This window comes from Coccinella septempunctata, chromosome 6 (assembly GCF_907165205.1).
Source record: "Coccinella septempunctata chromosome 6, icCocSept1.1, whole genome shotgun sequence".
Taxonomy (NCBI): domain Eukaryota; kingdom Metazoa; phylum Arthropoda; class Insecta; order Coleoptera; family Coccinellidae; genus Coccinella; species Coccinella septempunctata.
Window position 1 is genome coordinate 20318985 of NC_058194.1, and position 17569 is coordinate 20336553.

General features: G+C 34.2%; 1 protein-coding gene across 1 annotated transcript in view; it reads left to right on the forward strand.

Annotated features, from left to right (window-relative positions):
• The window catches only part of LOC123315167 (cadherin-87A), a 139742-nt gene that overhangs the window by 79278 nt on the left and 42895 nt on the right, over nt 1-17569 (forward strand). The window contains exon 3 of the mRNA XM_044900763.1: nt 3970-4025. Within this exon, the coding sequence (XP_044756698.1) occupies nt 3974-4025 (52 nt within the window). The 5' untranslated portion in view covers nt 3970-3973. The remainder of the gene's footprint in view (nt 1-3969; nt 4026-17569) is intronic.

A 17569-nucleotide genomic window follows, 5' to 3' on the forward strand; every position in this document is an offset into this window, starting at 1 on the left:
ACCACCCTGTATAGTTGAAATTCTGTAAGGAAATTAAATGATAAACCCCTATTACAGCGAGAGTAAATATATTGCAACTCAAATGTAAAAAAAAACTAAACAAAACAAGGGAACTTTGATTTCTTTCATTCTTTGGTGATTTCCGAGGTGATTTCGTTGTAGAAATAACGTAAATAATAATATCCTGCGAAAAATCGGCATATTTCCTGCTGCCAATGCGCCACTTGTATCTATTCGCCATTGTCCCAAGTCACCCTATGAAACAACCAAATAAATGAATCAGATCCGTGTTGCCGTTTGATTTGTAAGCAACCTTGTCTCATGACATATCAAAAATCCCAATATCCCACGTATCCAGAAAAAAAATTACACATGCACAAAGTGAAACACATGTACAGAACACTAGAAAGCGTCAGGGCCATAAAAAAACACGCTTTTATTCTCCTGAATTCATTAATTTTTCCTGTCAATTCAAACGCTCTGGTCACGGCAATCTCGAAAGGAATTTATTGTTAAACTATCCAAAAAACGCTACACAATCTTATAAGTTTGTCCCTTCACTCATAAACGGTAAAAAACAAAGAAATCTGCAAGGAGTCCCAAGTTACAGGACTATCCCAAGTCCTGTAACCCCCGAATCTACCGGTACAGTTTTTGGAGTTTCTGTTGAAATTGACAGTCCTGGACTACAGTTCGCTGGTGCGTGTATAGACACTTTTAGTCTACAGCTCGCCTTTCAGTTCTAGAATTCTAAGTAACCAGTATTTAATACGGCTTCCTCACTTCTCCAAGATTCTTGCCCAAAGCATTTTTTTACTAGCAATGTCGAGGAATTTCGTTACCAGGTGCTCTGGAATTTGCCCTTCTCTCCGCAGAATCTGCACTACTTACAGATACTCTGCAGATAATTCTTAAGTCTTGCTGTATTAAGGTTTCGAAAAAACTTATTTGACAACATTCTGAGTAAAGTAACGCTTTCGTGCCTGAAATAGAAAACAGCAAAAAAACTCTCCATCAACCCAATATTTTAGTTAATGAAACAATTTTCAGTGGGAGAGATTTCCCGAGGCTAGAGGTTAATTTAATTCCCAACCGGTTTGTTTTTGCGTTTCTGATAACTTTTTCACGCATGTTACATGCCGAGCTGTAACTCCATTACCACTTCCTCAGATTTTTCGCCCGAATATGCCCCGGGGCAATTAGGTCGAAGGATCTCGTGCCGTGTCCTGGATGCTATTAAAGATATATGACAGAAGAGTTCCGGAAAGTGGAAGGCAACCTGATTACGGCGGTTCTCACAGTTTTATTTTTTCACTCATGATGGAGTTTTCCGCTTCACCTTTGTTAACTGACATGAGGGAGCGAATATTGCGAACGGAAAAGTGGAGGAAATAATGCTTAAATCAAAGCCGTTCCGAATATCTCACGGAAATTATATTTTGCCATATTTTGTGCCCTAGATTATCACTCAGTTTAGGATTACGAGTATGTAGTGGAACAAAGTTGTTTTCACTGGAGAGCTATAGCTTTTTACAATTTTTCACATCAATTTTTCAACATGGTATGCTTTTTTTACTCCGTTGCTTTAGTAGATATCCTTTTAATCCTTTCGAGGAAATTTTGTCCATATCCTCTGAAATGAGGAATGGTAATAAATTAATTGAATTTTGTAGAAAGCGTGTATGTCTGTTACCGAGTCATTTTGCCATTCCATTTTCATATACCAAACCGTTGATCCACTGTATTTTGTCTGGATAATAATGTCTCCTTGAAAATAATCTTTGGTATGAAGTCGGATCATTTCCACACTAAGGAAGGACTAAGGCAAGGTTGGATTTTGAGCCCGGCATTTTTCATCATATTTCTGCATGAGATTATTAAGGAAACGAAGGAGAGAATGAGAACTGAGCTATGTGAAGCTAGCACCCCCAAATGCGAATTTTGAAACAAAAATTTCAGGGTCGTTTGTCCATCGTATGTCCATGATTGTCCACAGTTTTTTTTCATTTGTCCAGGCACAGTTTTAGAGATATCGAAAAGAGCTTTTTTCGGTTCATTTTCTGAGCGGCACCCCCAAATCGCAAAAACCTATTTTGGATGGTACCTACAGATCGTTCGTCCAACGTAAGTCCAATTTTTTCATTTGTCCATCCACAGAACCATCAATCAATCAATCAACAATCAGAACCATAGAAATCAATCTTTGAAAATTTTTGAAAGTTGGCACAACCAAATGAGAATTTTTAAACCAAAATATCAGTATCGTGTGTCCATGTTTGGCATCCTTTTATTTTAATTTGTCCAGGCACCGTTTGAGAGATATGGAAAAAGAAGTTGTTTCGGTCTTGACGAATTTTTAACTGAACCCATCTTTTCTAGAATTTTTCGAAGGTCAGCTTTCGAGTCGTTTATCTCTCAATAAAAGTAACCGTAGATGGAGATGTGACACATATTCTGAAAGAACAACTCTTCTAGTAATAGATCTAAGAATTTCATTGCACTTACTTCATGCAACCGTTAGGTCTTGACGAATTTTCAACTGAACCCATCTTTTTCAGGATTTTTCGAAGGTCAGCTTTAGAGTCGTTTATCTCTCAATAAAAGTAACCGTAGATCGAAATGTGATACATATTCTGAAAGAGCAACTCTTCTAGTATGTAGTAGTAAATCAGAGAATTTCATCCATCTAGGTGCAACCATTCGGTCTTGACGAATTTTTAACTGAACCCATCTCTTTCAGGATTTTTCGAAAGTCAGCTTTCGAAACGTTTATCTCTTAATAAAAGTAACCGTAGATGGAAATGTTATACATATTCTGAAAGAGCAACTCTTCGAGTAATAAATCTGAGAATTTCATCCATCTCGGCGCAACCGTTCGGTCTTGACGAATTATTAACTGAATATTTTTCAGGATTTTTCGAATGTCAGCTTTCGAGTCGTTTATCTCTCAATAAAAGTAACCGTAGATGAGAATGTTGTACATATTCTGAAAGAGCAACTCTACTAGTATTAAATCTGAGAATTTCATCCATCTCGGCGCAACCGTTCGGTCTTGACGAATCATTAACTGAGGACATCTTTTTCAGAATTTTTTGAAGGTCAGCTTTCGAGTCGTTTATCTCTCAATAAAAGAAACCGTAGAGGGAAATGTGTAAAATATTTCGCGACCCACTTCCTTCATTTTTTTTAACCACCTAGTATTCGTGTGAATTGACATTTTTATCAATTGAACAAATAAAGAGCAATCAAAGAAACCGCTTAAATTTGGAAATTGTAAAACGAAATAACTCTCACAGTAGATTCTCTGGACTTGAAAAACAGTGCTTTATGGAGTCTAATTGATAATCTGTTATTCTAACTTTTACTTGATAATTATATCCAATGTAGTTGCACGAAATATTGTCCTAGAACTCAGATAGTGGTTAAAAATAATCTCACGTGAATCTACCTTGCACATAAAAACCCAAAATGTAGAAGTTATTCAAATAAATATGAATTAATTAAGCGATAAGATCCAACATTAGGCTGTAATAGTCGTTGGACTTTTTATTCTCTTTGTCCAATGTTTTCTAATTTCTTCTCGTAACTAAGAATATTATGAAAAATAGCGTGATTTCCGCATTGCGAGTTGTAACGAACGGTGTTTCCTGGTCCTGATATTCTATCTGTTGTTTCAGTCGAGGGGGTGATAATGAATATAAATCACTCTAATTTGATATTCTTGCGGAGCCTTCGCCGCGGGCGAAAAATATCCCGCCAAGTACCGACACTGACAGGCAATGAGTTTTCATGAAAACAACGAAATGAAACAAGCCAGCGAATAAATATACATCAAAAAGAGTCTAACATAAATCCTAATTTTTTTGCTTCATAACACGACCTCGAAGGTTTCCCTGAAATCCTAGGAGCAATTCATTTTCATTTGAATATTCCGGGACTCGATTTTTAATTTCTTCTTTTTTTTTTCAGAAGGATGGATCTTCAGAGACTGGCAATAGTATTCCTCATCTTCACAATATTTGAAGGTAAGTTTGAAGATGCTCTTAGAATTATGAATGAAAATCCCTAATGAACCAAAAACAGATTATATATGGCCATTTTCACTAAAATGAGTTGCTAAACCACGACACGTGTTTCGCCTTTACAATATTATCTTCAGGAGGGTGAAGGTTAATTGAAAGACAAGAGATATAAAGCAACATTTACCCTACTCCCAATTGCTCTGGAGGTATATAATTGCTATAATTGATCTTGTGTTATACGTCGTTAAATAGGTAATATAGCAAAGGCAACTTTTTATTAATTCTATTTTTTTGTTTTGTTTTTTTACAGTTTCTGTTTGGGTTTGTTTGTTTTATGTTAGCAACTGAAGTGTCTTTCAATTACACGTATTTTCGTCATTTCAGTTTTTTACATAAAACGAACAAAAAAAGGAAAAAAAGCCGTAAAAAACAAACAAAAATTTTATGAAAATTGCATGTGAAATGAAGAAAAAATAAAATACTCGTTGAAATCTGAGTGGAGATTATAGTTTTCGGAAACATCCAAGATTTCGTTATGTACTAATACAAAGTTAATAGAAAGTTTTTATTGCTATATTATTCAACGACCGTTACCCACTCTGGTCCGATTTGTATCGATTTGTGTCCGATTTGCTCTGAAATTGCTCTGAATGTTCTGGAAAATATCACCCCTTTAAATTTTTAGGAGTAGAGTTAAATGCTTGTTTAAAAATCTCCTCGACACATACAGGGTAAGTCTTTGATTCGATATATTCGTGAGGTCAAAAGAAACACTTTTTTCCTTCACCATTTATTCCAAATCGGTTTTGGTTTAAAAGATACAGGCCGTTGAAAAACTATAAAAAAATCTTACGAACAGTTTCATCGAATGAAATAAATTTCACAGTATAGTTATTCATTTATCAGATATCACCCACGTCTCCCAGTTGTATCAATATGACCATTACATACGAGATTACATACCATAAAAATACCAAAAGTACAAAGAATCTCTTGAAACTAAGTTGGACGCTATCTAGTAAATATTCGAACGTTTTGTAAAATAGAAGTATTCTTCATATTTTCTCGTATAATTCGCTGTTTTCGAGTAATTTGAAATTAAAAAGAATCTGTGAAATTTGAAAAATTTGATTGACTTGATTATATCGAGGCATTATGTTTTTTCACTTTCAATTATGTAGAAGGCTTTCACTTATTTCAGTGAATTGACTAAATCACAGAATCTCAATCTAATTTCTCTAGAGATTGAATTGATGTGGCCAATATACTGAAAATCCATAACTAAACTAGAGAATCCGAATTATAAGATTTTCATTAGTACGAGTTTCAGAGTTCTTTATAATTAATTGCTGGAAATGTTCCCTTTTTTGCTCCAAGCAGGCAGATTCGAAAACGTTATGATTCTATTCCTGAAAATAATTGAGTAATATCCTATCAACAGTATATAAAATTGGCCGTTTTCGAGATAATCAAGAAATTAGACGTTCCCATTAGGCAGCTCATTTAGCCACATCTAAATGACAATTGTTACATTCCTACGTGTAAAACATTTCAATGGCAGTAATTGATATCTAGAAATGAATAGAGAATTTGATATTAAGATGCTATGTCATAGTTATGTTCAAGTTATGTTCATGTAAGGGAATTTGCTCATACTTTTAAGAAATGTTTCATGCTTTGTCCTCGTTATCTCACCAGGATGAAGAGACTTGCAAAGGTGATTCAAGTGGTTGATGAATTTTTAAGAAGGTTATTTACAATTCAAAACGAACCTTAGAGCATTTCTGACGCGTTATATGGAGTTTTCTTTGCCATAATACTAATTTACCCAAGTTGTTGCAGGAGGAAGAAGGTAAATTACAAAAGTATGACAAAAGTGAATTTATTGAACTCATTTTTCACAAAAATATTTGAAAAATTTTATTCAATGTGTCACGACGAGCTCATTTGAAAAATATAATTTTTCGTGCAGCAGTTTTGCTTTGGGACCTAGAATCTCATAGGAAGGTGACATGTTTTCATGAGGTCATAAAAAACATGTTTTTTATTGATGTGAGAGGTCATCACTTTTCTCACATTATACCGCTTGCTTTCAGAAATTATTCTCGCTTATGTTTCCGAAGAAGAAATATTTTTACTATTTTTATACTCCTAATAACTTATTTCGAAGGTTTTTTCATTATGACAAGCATTTCAAACGTTTTGAAAAAATTATTCCGGATCCTGTACTACAATTGCTGCATTTCACACGTAATCATATTAAAAACTCAAATCGTGAAAGGAGAATCAGAAGATGGATGAAAATTTATTGAATACAGCTAACGTCTACCATATCACTACAGAAACTCGAAAACAGTATAGATACATTCTCACGAAAAAAAAATTACAGGATAGTTAAAATTAACATATTTATCGAAAGAAAGTTCCGAATGATGTGTTTTCTGATCGTGCCTGTTCATACCCTGGATCATCGCTTCTCATTCATACCCCCATAAAAATTAGTTTCATAAATTATGAGACTTTTCCGATTTCTCACTAAAAAGCATTCATCCTTGAAGCTTTCGAAGGGAAAACTTTCTTGGGGAGAGTTGAAATATAATTTCAGAGTGTATAGCTACTTACCGTCTTCGACGCTGGATTTAACTGGGTCAAATTCAGTCGTATAATCGTAATTCAATTTTTGAAATTGAATGAAACTCATATTTTGGTCTTCTCACAGTTCTGCTATTGAGTCTGAATTTTATTGCTTTTTCATGTTCTTATTATTGCTCGAATATACATTAATTGTGAGAGTATTGACAGTTTTGAGTAAAGTTTCAGCTCGGCTGGTTGGATTTCCAGCATTAATGGAACACATTTCGGCCATATTCAACAGCAATAATTTATTGTACAAATAACGAATATGAACGACAAAAAAGGTTTGGATAGCAGAGAATTTCACTCAGAAGATATAATTGACCATGCAAATAACTCGTTCTCTAAAATTTGTATTATAGTATAGTTGAATAATGTGTGTGTATAAGTGAGCCTTTAAATACCTATTTTCTATCATACCTTCATCATCACTTCAATACCAGCGCTCAAAATAACTTTCAGCTCAGAATAATGTTTCCAACTAATAACAGCTAATCAGATATGTAACGGATAGATCTTGCTGTAATGATGTTCATTATTGATGCTCATTAGAGTCTAGTAAAAATTTTGATTTCAGTAATACCAAAATTCCAGATTCAATATTCATTTGAAAAAAGTAGTTGTTTTATATTTTATAATTTGAAGCATAGGTGAACAATTTGGATTTGCTTACGCTACCAAGCAGCCTTTGAAACACGGCCTGTTATAATCTTGAGATTCAACCAGATTTGTGGTACATAGAACAAGAATTACGTTCCAACTATAGTAGGATGAAAATATTAGACTTTTTAAAACAGATTGACGTTATGAAACGTCTTAATTTGTGTAACTAGTTGCACAAAGTAAAATATTATGCAGCTGGGGACGTTAAAAGGATTTCACAATTAGTGACAAAAAATCCATTTATTTAACTGTTGTAATACAAGATGAGAACAAAAATTTTAAATTAATCATAATAAGTACCTACTTATTGATAACACAATTATTACAATTGTTTAAATTAATTTCAGTCGACAAACTTGTTTTATGTCTGGCACTGGCTACTGGCTTTTGTTTGGAAAGTGGTTCACCCTGCATTAGTTGTTTCACCAAGTATATCTTGTATTGCACACGTTTTTCATTTTCAATCGAATTCTCAACAAATCTCCCCTTAACAGTGCTTGATTTCCACCACCGTGCTTCTTTAATTTAAAAATATCAGCGCCACTGTCAGCTTTTAAAGTGACAGTCCAAGATATTGTGCAATTACTTTTGGCAGACTGCTAGACGTGTAAAATTCCCACAGGATTTCTGGTACCTTGCTCCATTGCAGAAAATTTGGTATTTCGTAACTAATAACATAAATGCCTATTATACAGGGTGTTTTCAAAGGAGTGGCTTTCTTTTGACAGAAGATAGAACTCATCAAATTAAGTCGTTTCACAAAAAATTGTCTATATAAAATATCCAAGACGGCTGAGATACAACCCCTAGCAATTCGACAAAATTTCAATGAATTTCAAGTGAGGGACTGTGGAAGATGACTCCGGCATCGCAAAAACAAAACATATGGCTGGATAATGAATGGTTCAGTACCAAATTCATCGGATTAGATGCCTCAGGTCACTTTTGAGAGAATCATAATTGTTGTATCGTGCAATTTGGGGTGAAAAAAATTTAGAAAATCGAGGCAGTTTCTTGGAAGTGCTTATGTTAGTTATGTTATGCTATGATGTTTCCCCATTTCATCCCATTTTTACGACGATTGTTGAAATGTTCGAAAAAGAAGATTGTGATGTCCATTGTGAAAAAATTCGTGAATAATTTAGACGAATTTTATTGGTGAGATTCTAAAGTATTATTCTATTTTTTACATTTGTGTCCTAAGTATCTTCTCTCAGTTGGTGTCGAAATGAGCCATTTCATAGAATCGTGTAAGTTACTAAAAAATAATGAGAAAATTCGGCAATCCTAATTTTCCATTTTCATTACAACGTAACTATTGAACGTGCCAATAATATACTAAACGAACCCACATGGTCGAATCGTTAAGTTTTTTCCATTGCTTTGCGATAATTCAGCTAACAAAAACGGTCTAGGGTAGTATTAGGATCTATTTCAGTAATCATTTTCAATTTTTTTTCAACTTTGTCATTTTGAAAGTTTTGTTTTAGGGACTTTTTGTGAAACGCTTCATTTTGACAGTTCTACCTTCTGTTAAAAAAAAGCCTCACCTTCAAATACACCTCGCCGAAATTATTATTCTATATTTTGATAAAAATGGAAAAAGAGATGCCAAAAATAATGAAATTCGCTGAATAATATTAATATATAATTCTCGAAAAGCTTCGTTGTATTCAATTCCGCTCAAATTTGAATGTGACAATGTGGTCACAATTCTAAACAACACGAATCGAGAAGTTTATTAAATTTTTTATAGTACCTATTTGAAATGAAGAATCTGTTTATTGCCTGGGGTCGAAATAAAATCCCAATTCATTCGAATATTTGCTCGAAAGTTGGGGCACATTCCGCCCTTGTGATAATTTTTTCGTTTTCGAGAAATGGAAAAAACACATTCTTTGTCCAACCATGTGTAAGAACCTGGAAAGAATTCTGTGAAATATCGGCCCTAGCGCGGAGCACAAAAGAAGCATGGTGGTATAAAACGTGTTCCTGCTTTTCTGCAATGTTCACAATCCCCAAATTTATTGTCTGCAGAATATGTATTATTAGCTGAGCTGGAGGGTAAGAATGGGGCAGGTCAGAACTTAATAGTTGATTTCCCGAGGGAATGCTGCTTGTACAGGGTTGCAAAACAGGAATCATTCTCTCGTTGTTGTTGGGAACTTTCCTAATCTCTTCTGAAATACACGGATTTCGGATACTTAAATACACAGGAAAATTTTACAGATCACTTCTAACTTGCCTGATTCGCTAAGGTTTTCTTTCCGAATATAAAACTTTAATGGGTCACTTGCCTTTTGTATCAAATAGATACAACTTACCTTAGGGGACAGGCTCAATTATGTGTGTATGTATGTAATATAAATAACTCTGAAGTAATACATGATAGATTCAGTCATCACGAGAGTGCTTCTCGTAGCTTTTCTATTATTGAGATACATATTACAATCAAACAATTATGAAAGTTTGGTATGAGTTAGTTTTGATGAAACAAACTGTGAACAACAATTCCAATAACGCGAGCTAGTCTTCAACGGGCGTAGGATATCCTAGAGAAGTCGAATAATCTAAATGCAACTGTAGATGGGTTACGGGATCAATGTCCCTCTTCAGTACAGTGTATTGCTGAATATTCCAAACGAAGGATGGAGTCTTAAACGAAATCGAGGCAACGATTTGAGAAATTCTCATCACGATACGCCACCTGTCCCGCAGTGACCGAACTAAAACGTCACTTTCTCTGCACACCAATTCATGGCTTCCAAATTCAACTACTACATGCATCAAATATACAAGCTACTGCTGGCGAGTCAAGATAGTTTGCTCGCAAGATCCCATTCGGTCGGGAAATACAGTTAAAACGGAGTACAAAATAGAAAAAGCGGTGACGTAAAGTCAGGAGCTTTTGTGCGTTGGTGCAAATTCATAACCATGGTAGTCACCATCCATGTATTGAACTCTTCCAAGGCTGCTTATGTTTTCCAGAAAAAAGTTGTTAACTACTTACTATGTAGGGGGAGTACAGGAGACTTGCTCAGGTAGGAGACTTGAATCACCTCAAATATTTCAATTCAAATTTCTCGCTACCGGTATCGTAAACGACTAGCTTGAGACATACTCGTAACAAGGCACAACTAGTGGCAGCTTCATTTTGACCGCCATCAGAACAGTTCGGGAGTGAGAGCTCTCACGTTGAACGTGATTTTGTTGTTAGGAAGTAAGAAATTGAATAATTTTTGTATATTACACTGTCTGAAAAGTTTAATAGGTGCGTGGTGTTATTTAGTTTTATTGCTTTTATTGATTAATATTGTTTTACACCTTTTTAATAATAGTTGTAAGAGTTTCAAGAAAACATCTGTTGACTAAGAAACTAAAGGGGAGTGCGGGAGATTTGACCCATGGTTGGGAGACATAATCAGTGGTCCAAGTTTCCCGCACTGAAATTAGATAATAGTTTGCTACAAATAAAGAAAATTTAATAATAGAAATGAATATAAAAAATATACAAAGGTTCAAAAAAGGAAACAACTTCTCGGAAATAAATGAGAGTGACTCTGAAATAGAAAATATGTATTTCATACGGCTGATACATTTTATGAAGAAAATTGGTCATTGGAAATTGTTTTCTTTCAATGCTTTTCCTGATAAATAAACTTATGGTCAAGTCTCTCTCTCCTCCTGTTCAACTCTCCCATGGGTTAGGGAGACATGAGCCAATTTTCGGTTCCTAAAAAAAGAATTGCTGTACTCAAAATGTTCATCCCACCATCACTCTACTATTATCTATCGTTACATTTTTGCATATCATCACGCAAAAAAATGAGTTGCTACCATTTACAGATACAACTTAAGTGGCTTCAAAGTGAAAAGAGGTTCAACATTCCCGAACTTCCCATATTTGGCTTTAAGATAAATGCAAAAGGTGAATATTTTCTGGGATGAAGAATTTTCGAGAGAGTTTTGCACACGTCTTCATCTTTACATTTACCGATACACCGAGTTTCAATCGAATTGGATAAGTATATTCATTCTAATATTGAAAAAAAGGACACTAACTTAGAAACTATCTTGCAACTGCTACCTTGAAAATTTCAACCCACCTTGACCCTACTGGATAGACGCACAAAATGTATTTGACCACAAAATCTTTAATGCCTTTCGAAAAAGGTTTTATTTTCGATATTGCTTCAGTTAGAATTATTAGTCGCAGTTCCCCTGTATCATCATCCATAACCATTCCACTCGTTACCAATTGAAACGTATAGAACTTTTCATTTCCACACTGTATATTCCATCATTATACAGATAACCGATCAAAAGATAGGAAAGGGGGCTGGGACTTTCGACTATCCCTGTACAGTTCAATTCTGTTCAAACCCTACTACCTACTCATGTGGACAAGTGTTAGATTGAAAAGCGTTTTGAACTCCATCATCCCCGCACAAATAGGAGCACAAAGTAACAGTTCGTCACATTCCTCAAACATCAGTTCACAAATTCTAAATTAAACTCGTAGCTCATTCAACAAAATTCTCGCTATTCATATTAGCAACGTTTAATTTCAGGGGTGTTGCAAATAATATTCAATAGCGCGACATAAAGTCTATCGGGCAGGAAAATTTAATTTCAATTTGGACATATTCCAGCCAGTAGCTAGCGCCATTTCCATTGTGTTTGTATGGAGGTTACAGGAAGTCTACAGCGTGTTGAAGGAGACAGGGAACGACATTTCAGAAACTTTCCTAATTAGTGATTCATCACCGTGAGCTGAGGGCACATTGAACTTTTACATTGACTCACAGAAAACTATAATTGCAAGTTACTTAAAATTCATACCGGAATATCCACCTGTAACCAAATTATATATTTGAACTTTCATCCTGTGAAACTGAACGAAGTCGATAAATCTAAAACTTTGTGTATCTTTCGTCTAACGAAATCTGTGTAATCATCACATTTGGGAAATTAAAATATTCGACGTGATATTACGCTAAACGATCAATGCAGACAATCTAAGAGCTAGGAGATGTTAAACATATGTAAATATGTGTTCCCATAATTGCTTTATTGAAGGTTTCGAGATTACATTGATCAAATTGGTTAAAATGAGTTGTCGAGTTAACAACTATGAGAATATGGTGTTAAAATATCACAATACCGCATCATTTTAGAACCAACATCACTCTGTGGTGATCGTATTCGTGACTATACGTATTTGACTCGTATAAATATTTTAACAGAAGATTCTTGAGGTCAAAAAAATACTTTTTTTCTTTACCATTTTTTCCGAATCGGCTCGGTTTAAAAGATACAGGCTGTTGAAAAACCATGAAAAACGTATTTTTAGTTCTATCCCACAAACGGTTTCATCGAATGAAATAAATTTCGGAATATATTTCTTCATTTATTTGATGAAACTTTTTCGAACACAAGATATAAACCAGGTCTTGCCGTTTTCTCATTATGACCATTACGTACCATAAAAATACAAAAAATTCAAAGTTGGACGCTTCTTAATGAATATGTGAACCTTTTGTATAATAAGAGTGTTTTCCATATTTTCTCGTATAATGTGCCGTTTTCGAGTAATTTGACGTTCAAAAATAGAAAACTATCTGTGAAATTTGAAAAATTGGCTACTTTGCCTGAATACAACTCCTTGTAAGAGATCCACAGATGTGTAGTGTCACAGATTTAGCTAGTTATTCTGAAGGTAATTTTGTTTTTCAAGGGTTGGCAGATCTCATTATGAATATCTTTTTATCAGGGCCGAATCGGAAAAAATGGTATAGGAAAAAATTGTTTCTTTTGACCTCAAGAATCTACTATGTACGAGTCAAGGACTCACCCTGTATACTACAACAATATGAAAGGTCTTCATTTTGATTTATCTGATAAAGATTTCAGAACCAGAATCTCTCAACGAAAGAACTTTTCCTCAACTACTTTAATTGTTATTGAAACATTGATTAAAGTCAAGGATCATTGAAATTTTTCGCAATGTAGTTATTGCAATTTTACGAGCTATTACTCGCTTTAATCTTTCAATGAATGCAGACGAAAATAATTCAATGGGTATAGAAATTATATTTTGTACGTCCAAATATACATTTCCTTTTTCTGTTGGGGAAATAATTGAAATTCTTATGTTTCCTTCGATCAGCTCCTTGTTTTCTGAGAGAACCTCCAGATATTCCACGAAAAAAGATTCATTAATCGATGGAATGAGGGAGAATGTCGAGAATGTACGAAAACAATGGTGAGATTTCAATTTACCCGCAGTATTTGTTTAATTATCTCATTTTCCTGAGGACAGAAGACGAATGTTCACGTTGAAAATATTGCCTCACGGTTGAAATATTGTCTTTTGTGACTGTATTACCTAACAAATGATATTTTTTGCGTTCTCCATTTTTCATTTTGACATTCCCCTGTTTTCTTCACTCGGAGCAATAAAAGAAAGATAAAAACAGCTTTTCCATCCTGTGCCAAGTTCACCTTGAGGTAATCCTTATAATGTGGAGGTATATGTATATAATAAATGGGTGGGTAGTATGCTATTTACGATCGTCTTTTGGCTCTTTTCTCGCTCTCATGTTGTGAATTTACTAATCACATTTTTCCTACAGCAATTTCTGATGAAGGCGAAATGCTCATTTGATTTTCATATTGCATCAGAAGATCAAAGGGTTTTCGTAAATCTGGAGCTAAATACCCATTAAATAAGTCTGCAAAATATCAAAAGCCTGGAATTGCAAGGAAGAAATGAATGAATGCGATTTCTTATTGGATTAATCTTCTTTCCTTTTCCACTAAATAAACATACATAACTTTGACAGAAAACCTAATATTAATAACGTTCATCTGCTTCGAGTAGATGACCAGTTGATAAAAATTCAAATATTAATAATATAATATAAATAATTGCTCAACTGACATAATTGAAAGAAATAATAATAAAATTATGTTTAACTATATTCTTTTGTGCTTTGGTTCAAAATTTGCTTTATACTGAGACATAAGTATATTCCTTTCAATTACACATAATTCCAGCCATGAAGAGCACAAGTGTCAAGTAACCTATACAAACAAATCACTCTTTCGTTATTGGTAAAAAGTATAAATGTTCGTTTGAAATTGTTTCAATTTTGGTTTGGGTTTCAGTCTAACAATTTGAAAATGATTGGTGACCATACTGAAGAGGGTTAAAAGTTCTTGAGAAATATTTTTTCCATCCAATAAATTCAGCGTTTCGAATTCAAGGAAATGGCCGTAATTTTAAAAAATAGTCAAGTCCAAATCAGGATAAGCAAATTCGGGAATTTTTCATATACTCTGATGGTTCAATATTAAATTGAATTTCACAATTCTCATCCATGAAGAATTGTTTTTATTGCGTTATTTTTTGTCTGCTGCTGTATTGTATATGATTTAGTTTTTCCTATTTATATTTATGCTCAATTTTCTTTACAATTTTAAGTTATGTGTATAAATCTGCCTACTTAATAAATGTGACAAATCTTTAGTTATGCTGCTTGTTGAAATTTGTTAAATATTTCACAAAAAATTTCTCCTGCATTCTTGTACCTGGTAAGTCTGAAATTTGAAGTGATTCAAATACCACTAAAATTTTAAGGAACAATTGAATGAAATGCACAGTTGAACCTATAGCGGGACATTTTTCTTCGACGACGTTTTTATAACTGAAATGGTACGGTTCACGTGACATATCGAAAAACGATTTCTGTCCCATTTATCTGATATTATGAGATGAACACCGCAGTGAAAAATGTATCTGCAACGATAAAAAAGGAGGCGTGGTAACTGAAATATGTCTGGATGTGGAAAAGTATATTTTTCGGTTTTGACACTAATAGCGAGTTTATGGGAGGTGGGGAAGGTAGATTTAAACCGCGGGCCTGGGGTATGTATGGTCCACAATGAATCTTTAAATTCACGTATTAATCGAAGAATTCGAGTCGTATTTTACAACAGTTAAACCTTTTCAAGTTCCAATTCACACTTTGAGTAAGAGTGAAAAACCACTGCATTTTTCTTATAATTTATCATTAGCTTAGTCTAAGTTTCAGTTTCCCAACTCAGGAAAGATCACTCGAGTTACCTATTCTTGAAGACCTGGACTTTTATATTATGCATATAAACTGCGTGATACTGTAGAGCATAATTATTCATCATTACCTACTTACTAACCAATTTAGGCCAACCCATACAATAAAAATCACCTCGAATACTCTCGAAAATATGGTTCTTTCTTGATTTATTTCTCAATTTTCAGCTTTCAGAATGTCGTAGGAGCTTAGAGGAGGATCGTTCCTCAAAGACATACGCTTGAATTCGTAAAAAATTTGAAGAATCCATAGAAATAGGAAATAGCTAAAGATGGAGCAGGAATGGTTCCTATAAATTTTTTTCGAAATCGACCTTCCTTCCAAAATACAGCCTTCGGAGGGTGATGATAAGTTGACAGTTTTTATTTTTTTTAAGAGTTCTAAAAAACACTGAGTCATAAAAGTATACATGATATGAAGCACTAAGTAGATGCTACTCACACAATTTTTTTAGATCCCATAACTTTATTATTAGGGATTGAAAATAAAAACCACTAATGATTTTCCTTCAAAAATTATTTTCGTGTAATAGATTTTCGAAAAATAAAATTCTCTTATGGTTTTCCATTTAATTCTGGAGAAAAAGTCTTTTGCAAAATTTCGATACAGTAGATACTTTTCTCGGAATAAATAAAAACTTACAAGCAGTTCTGATCACTGTTCATTCCATTTCATCGTATAAGTGTTCCATAGAATAACTACCTACCCATTCATCAACTACTGTCTGCCTCATAGACTTCCGTATACTGCTTGTAAGAGAATTTTATTTTTCGATAATCTATCCCACGAAAACAATTTTTGAAGGAAAATCTTAAGGGGTTGATATTTTCAACCCCTAATAATAAAGTAATGAAAAAAATTGTGTGAGTAACATCTACTTAGTGCTTTATATTATATATGGTTTTATGACTCAGTGTTCTTTATAACCCGTAAAACAAATTAAAAACTGTCAACTCGTCATCATCTTCCAAAGGCTGTAGCTTGAGAGGGAGGTAGATTTCGAAAAAAATTTATAGGAACTAGTCTTGCTTATTTTCATCGAGTAATCATCTCCCTAAGTTCTTCGCATTTGTTTATAGACACCGCTCTACTGCGCTTGAAATTTCCGCAATTTATATTTTGCAACATGTGGATTAAAAAAAAAATTATAAAAACTGAATTTCGCCTCAAACACAGTTTCTAACATCGTTCAATCTTGTCCCTTCACTGAGTAACGAGATCAAAAAGGAATCCCATAGTTGGAACATCAGCCTTCATTGCTTCCGATCAAGCAACCTGTCTATACAACATCTCTATAAATCAGAATCTCCCTTCTCCTTTCTGTTGGATGTCATTGCGATATTTATACTACTCCAGAATTCCGAAGGAGACCATCTCAATAGATAGACCTGTCCGTTACGCCTTATGCCAAATTGTTCAGGAATGAAATTGTTCATCAATGTGAATGTCAACAAGATTAGATTCGAACTAGGACTATTCGAGTTGTGCTTGTTATACATGTACATATATCTGAGAATCCATCATCGACGGGCTGTTCGATAACATAGCGAATAGGCCACTGACAGGTTCAATTCGATAGTAATCAACTGGTTTCAACCTCATGAATTTCTTCGATTGATTAACATTTTGATGACGTTTCTTCGAGGGTCTCAGTACATAGGTAGAAATAGGTGGCAGTTGAAAAGACTACGATAAAAAATATTATTCTAACTCCCAATTTTAATGGTTATAATTGAATTTAGCTGGTTTTTCATAGGGTGCTGATGCCATCACACTTGGTACGGCAGCTTTAGCCTTAATTTTTCCTTCTGCTGAGTACTGTGGCTCTATTTGGTGCAACAGTACTCACGTCAATAAAATCGATACCCTACTCAATGATTCTACGAGGATTGTTACTGGAACCATCAAATTTACTGCAATGGTTATCCGTTCTTTCAAATATCATACCACCTCATATTGGTCGACTGGTGGCAGTCTTGAAGTCTTGGAATAAATTCCATTCCTTCCCAATTTTATATGCATACCAGTACAAGATTCTAGAATTGCCAGATTTAAATCTCGTAAGTCTTTATGGAGTAATGATTTTTTTATTCGAACAATAGTCGCATAGAATGT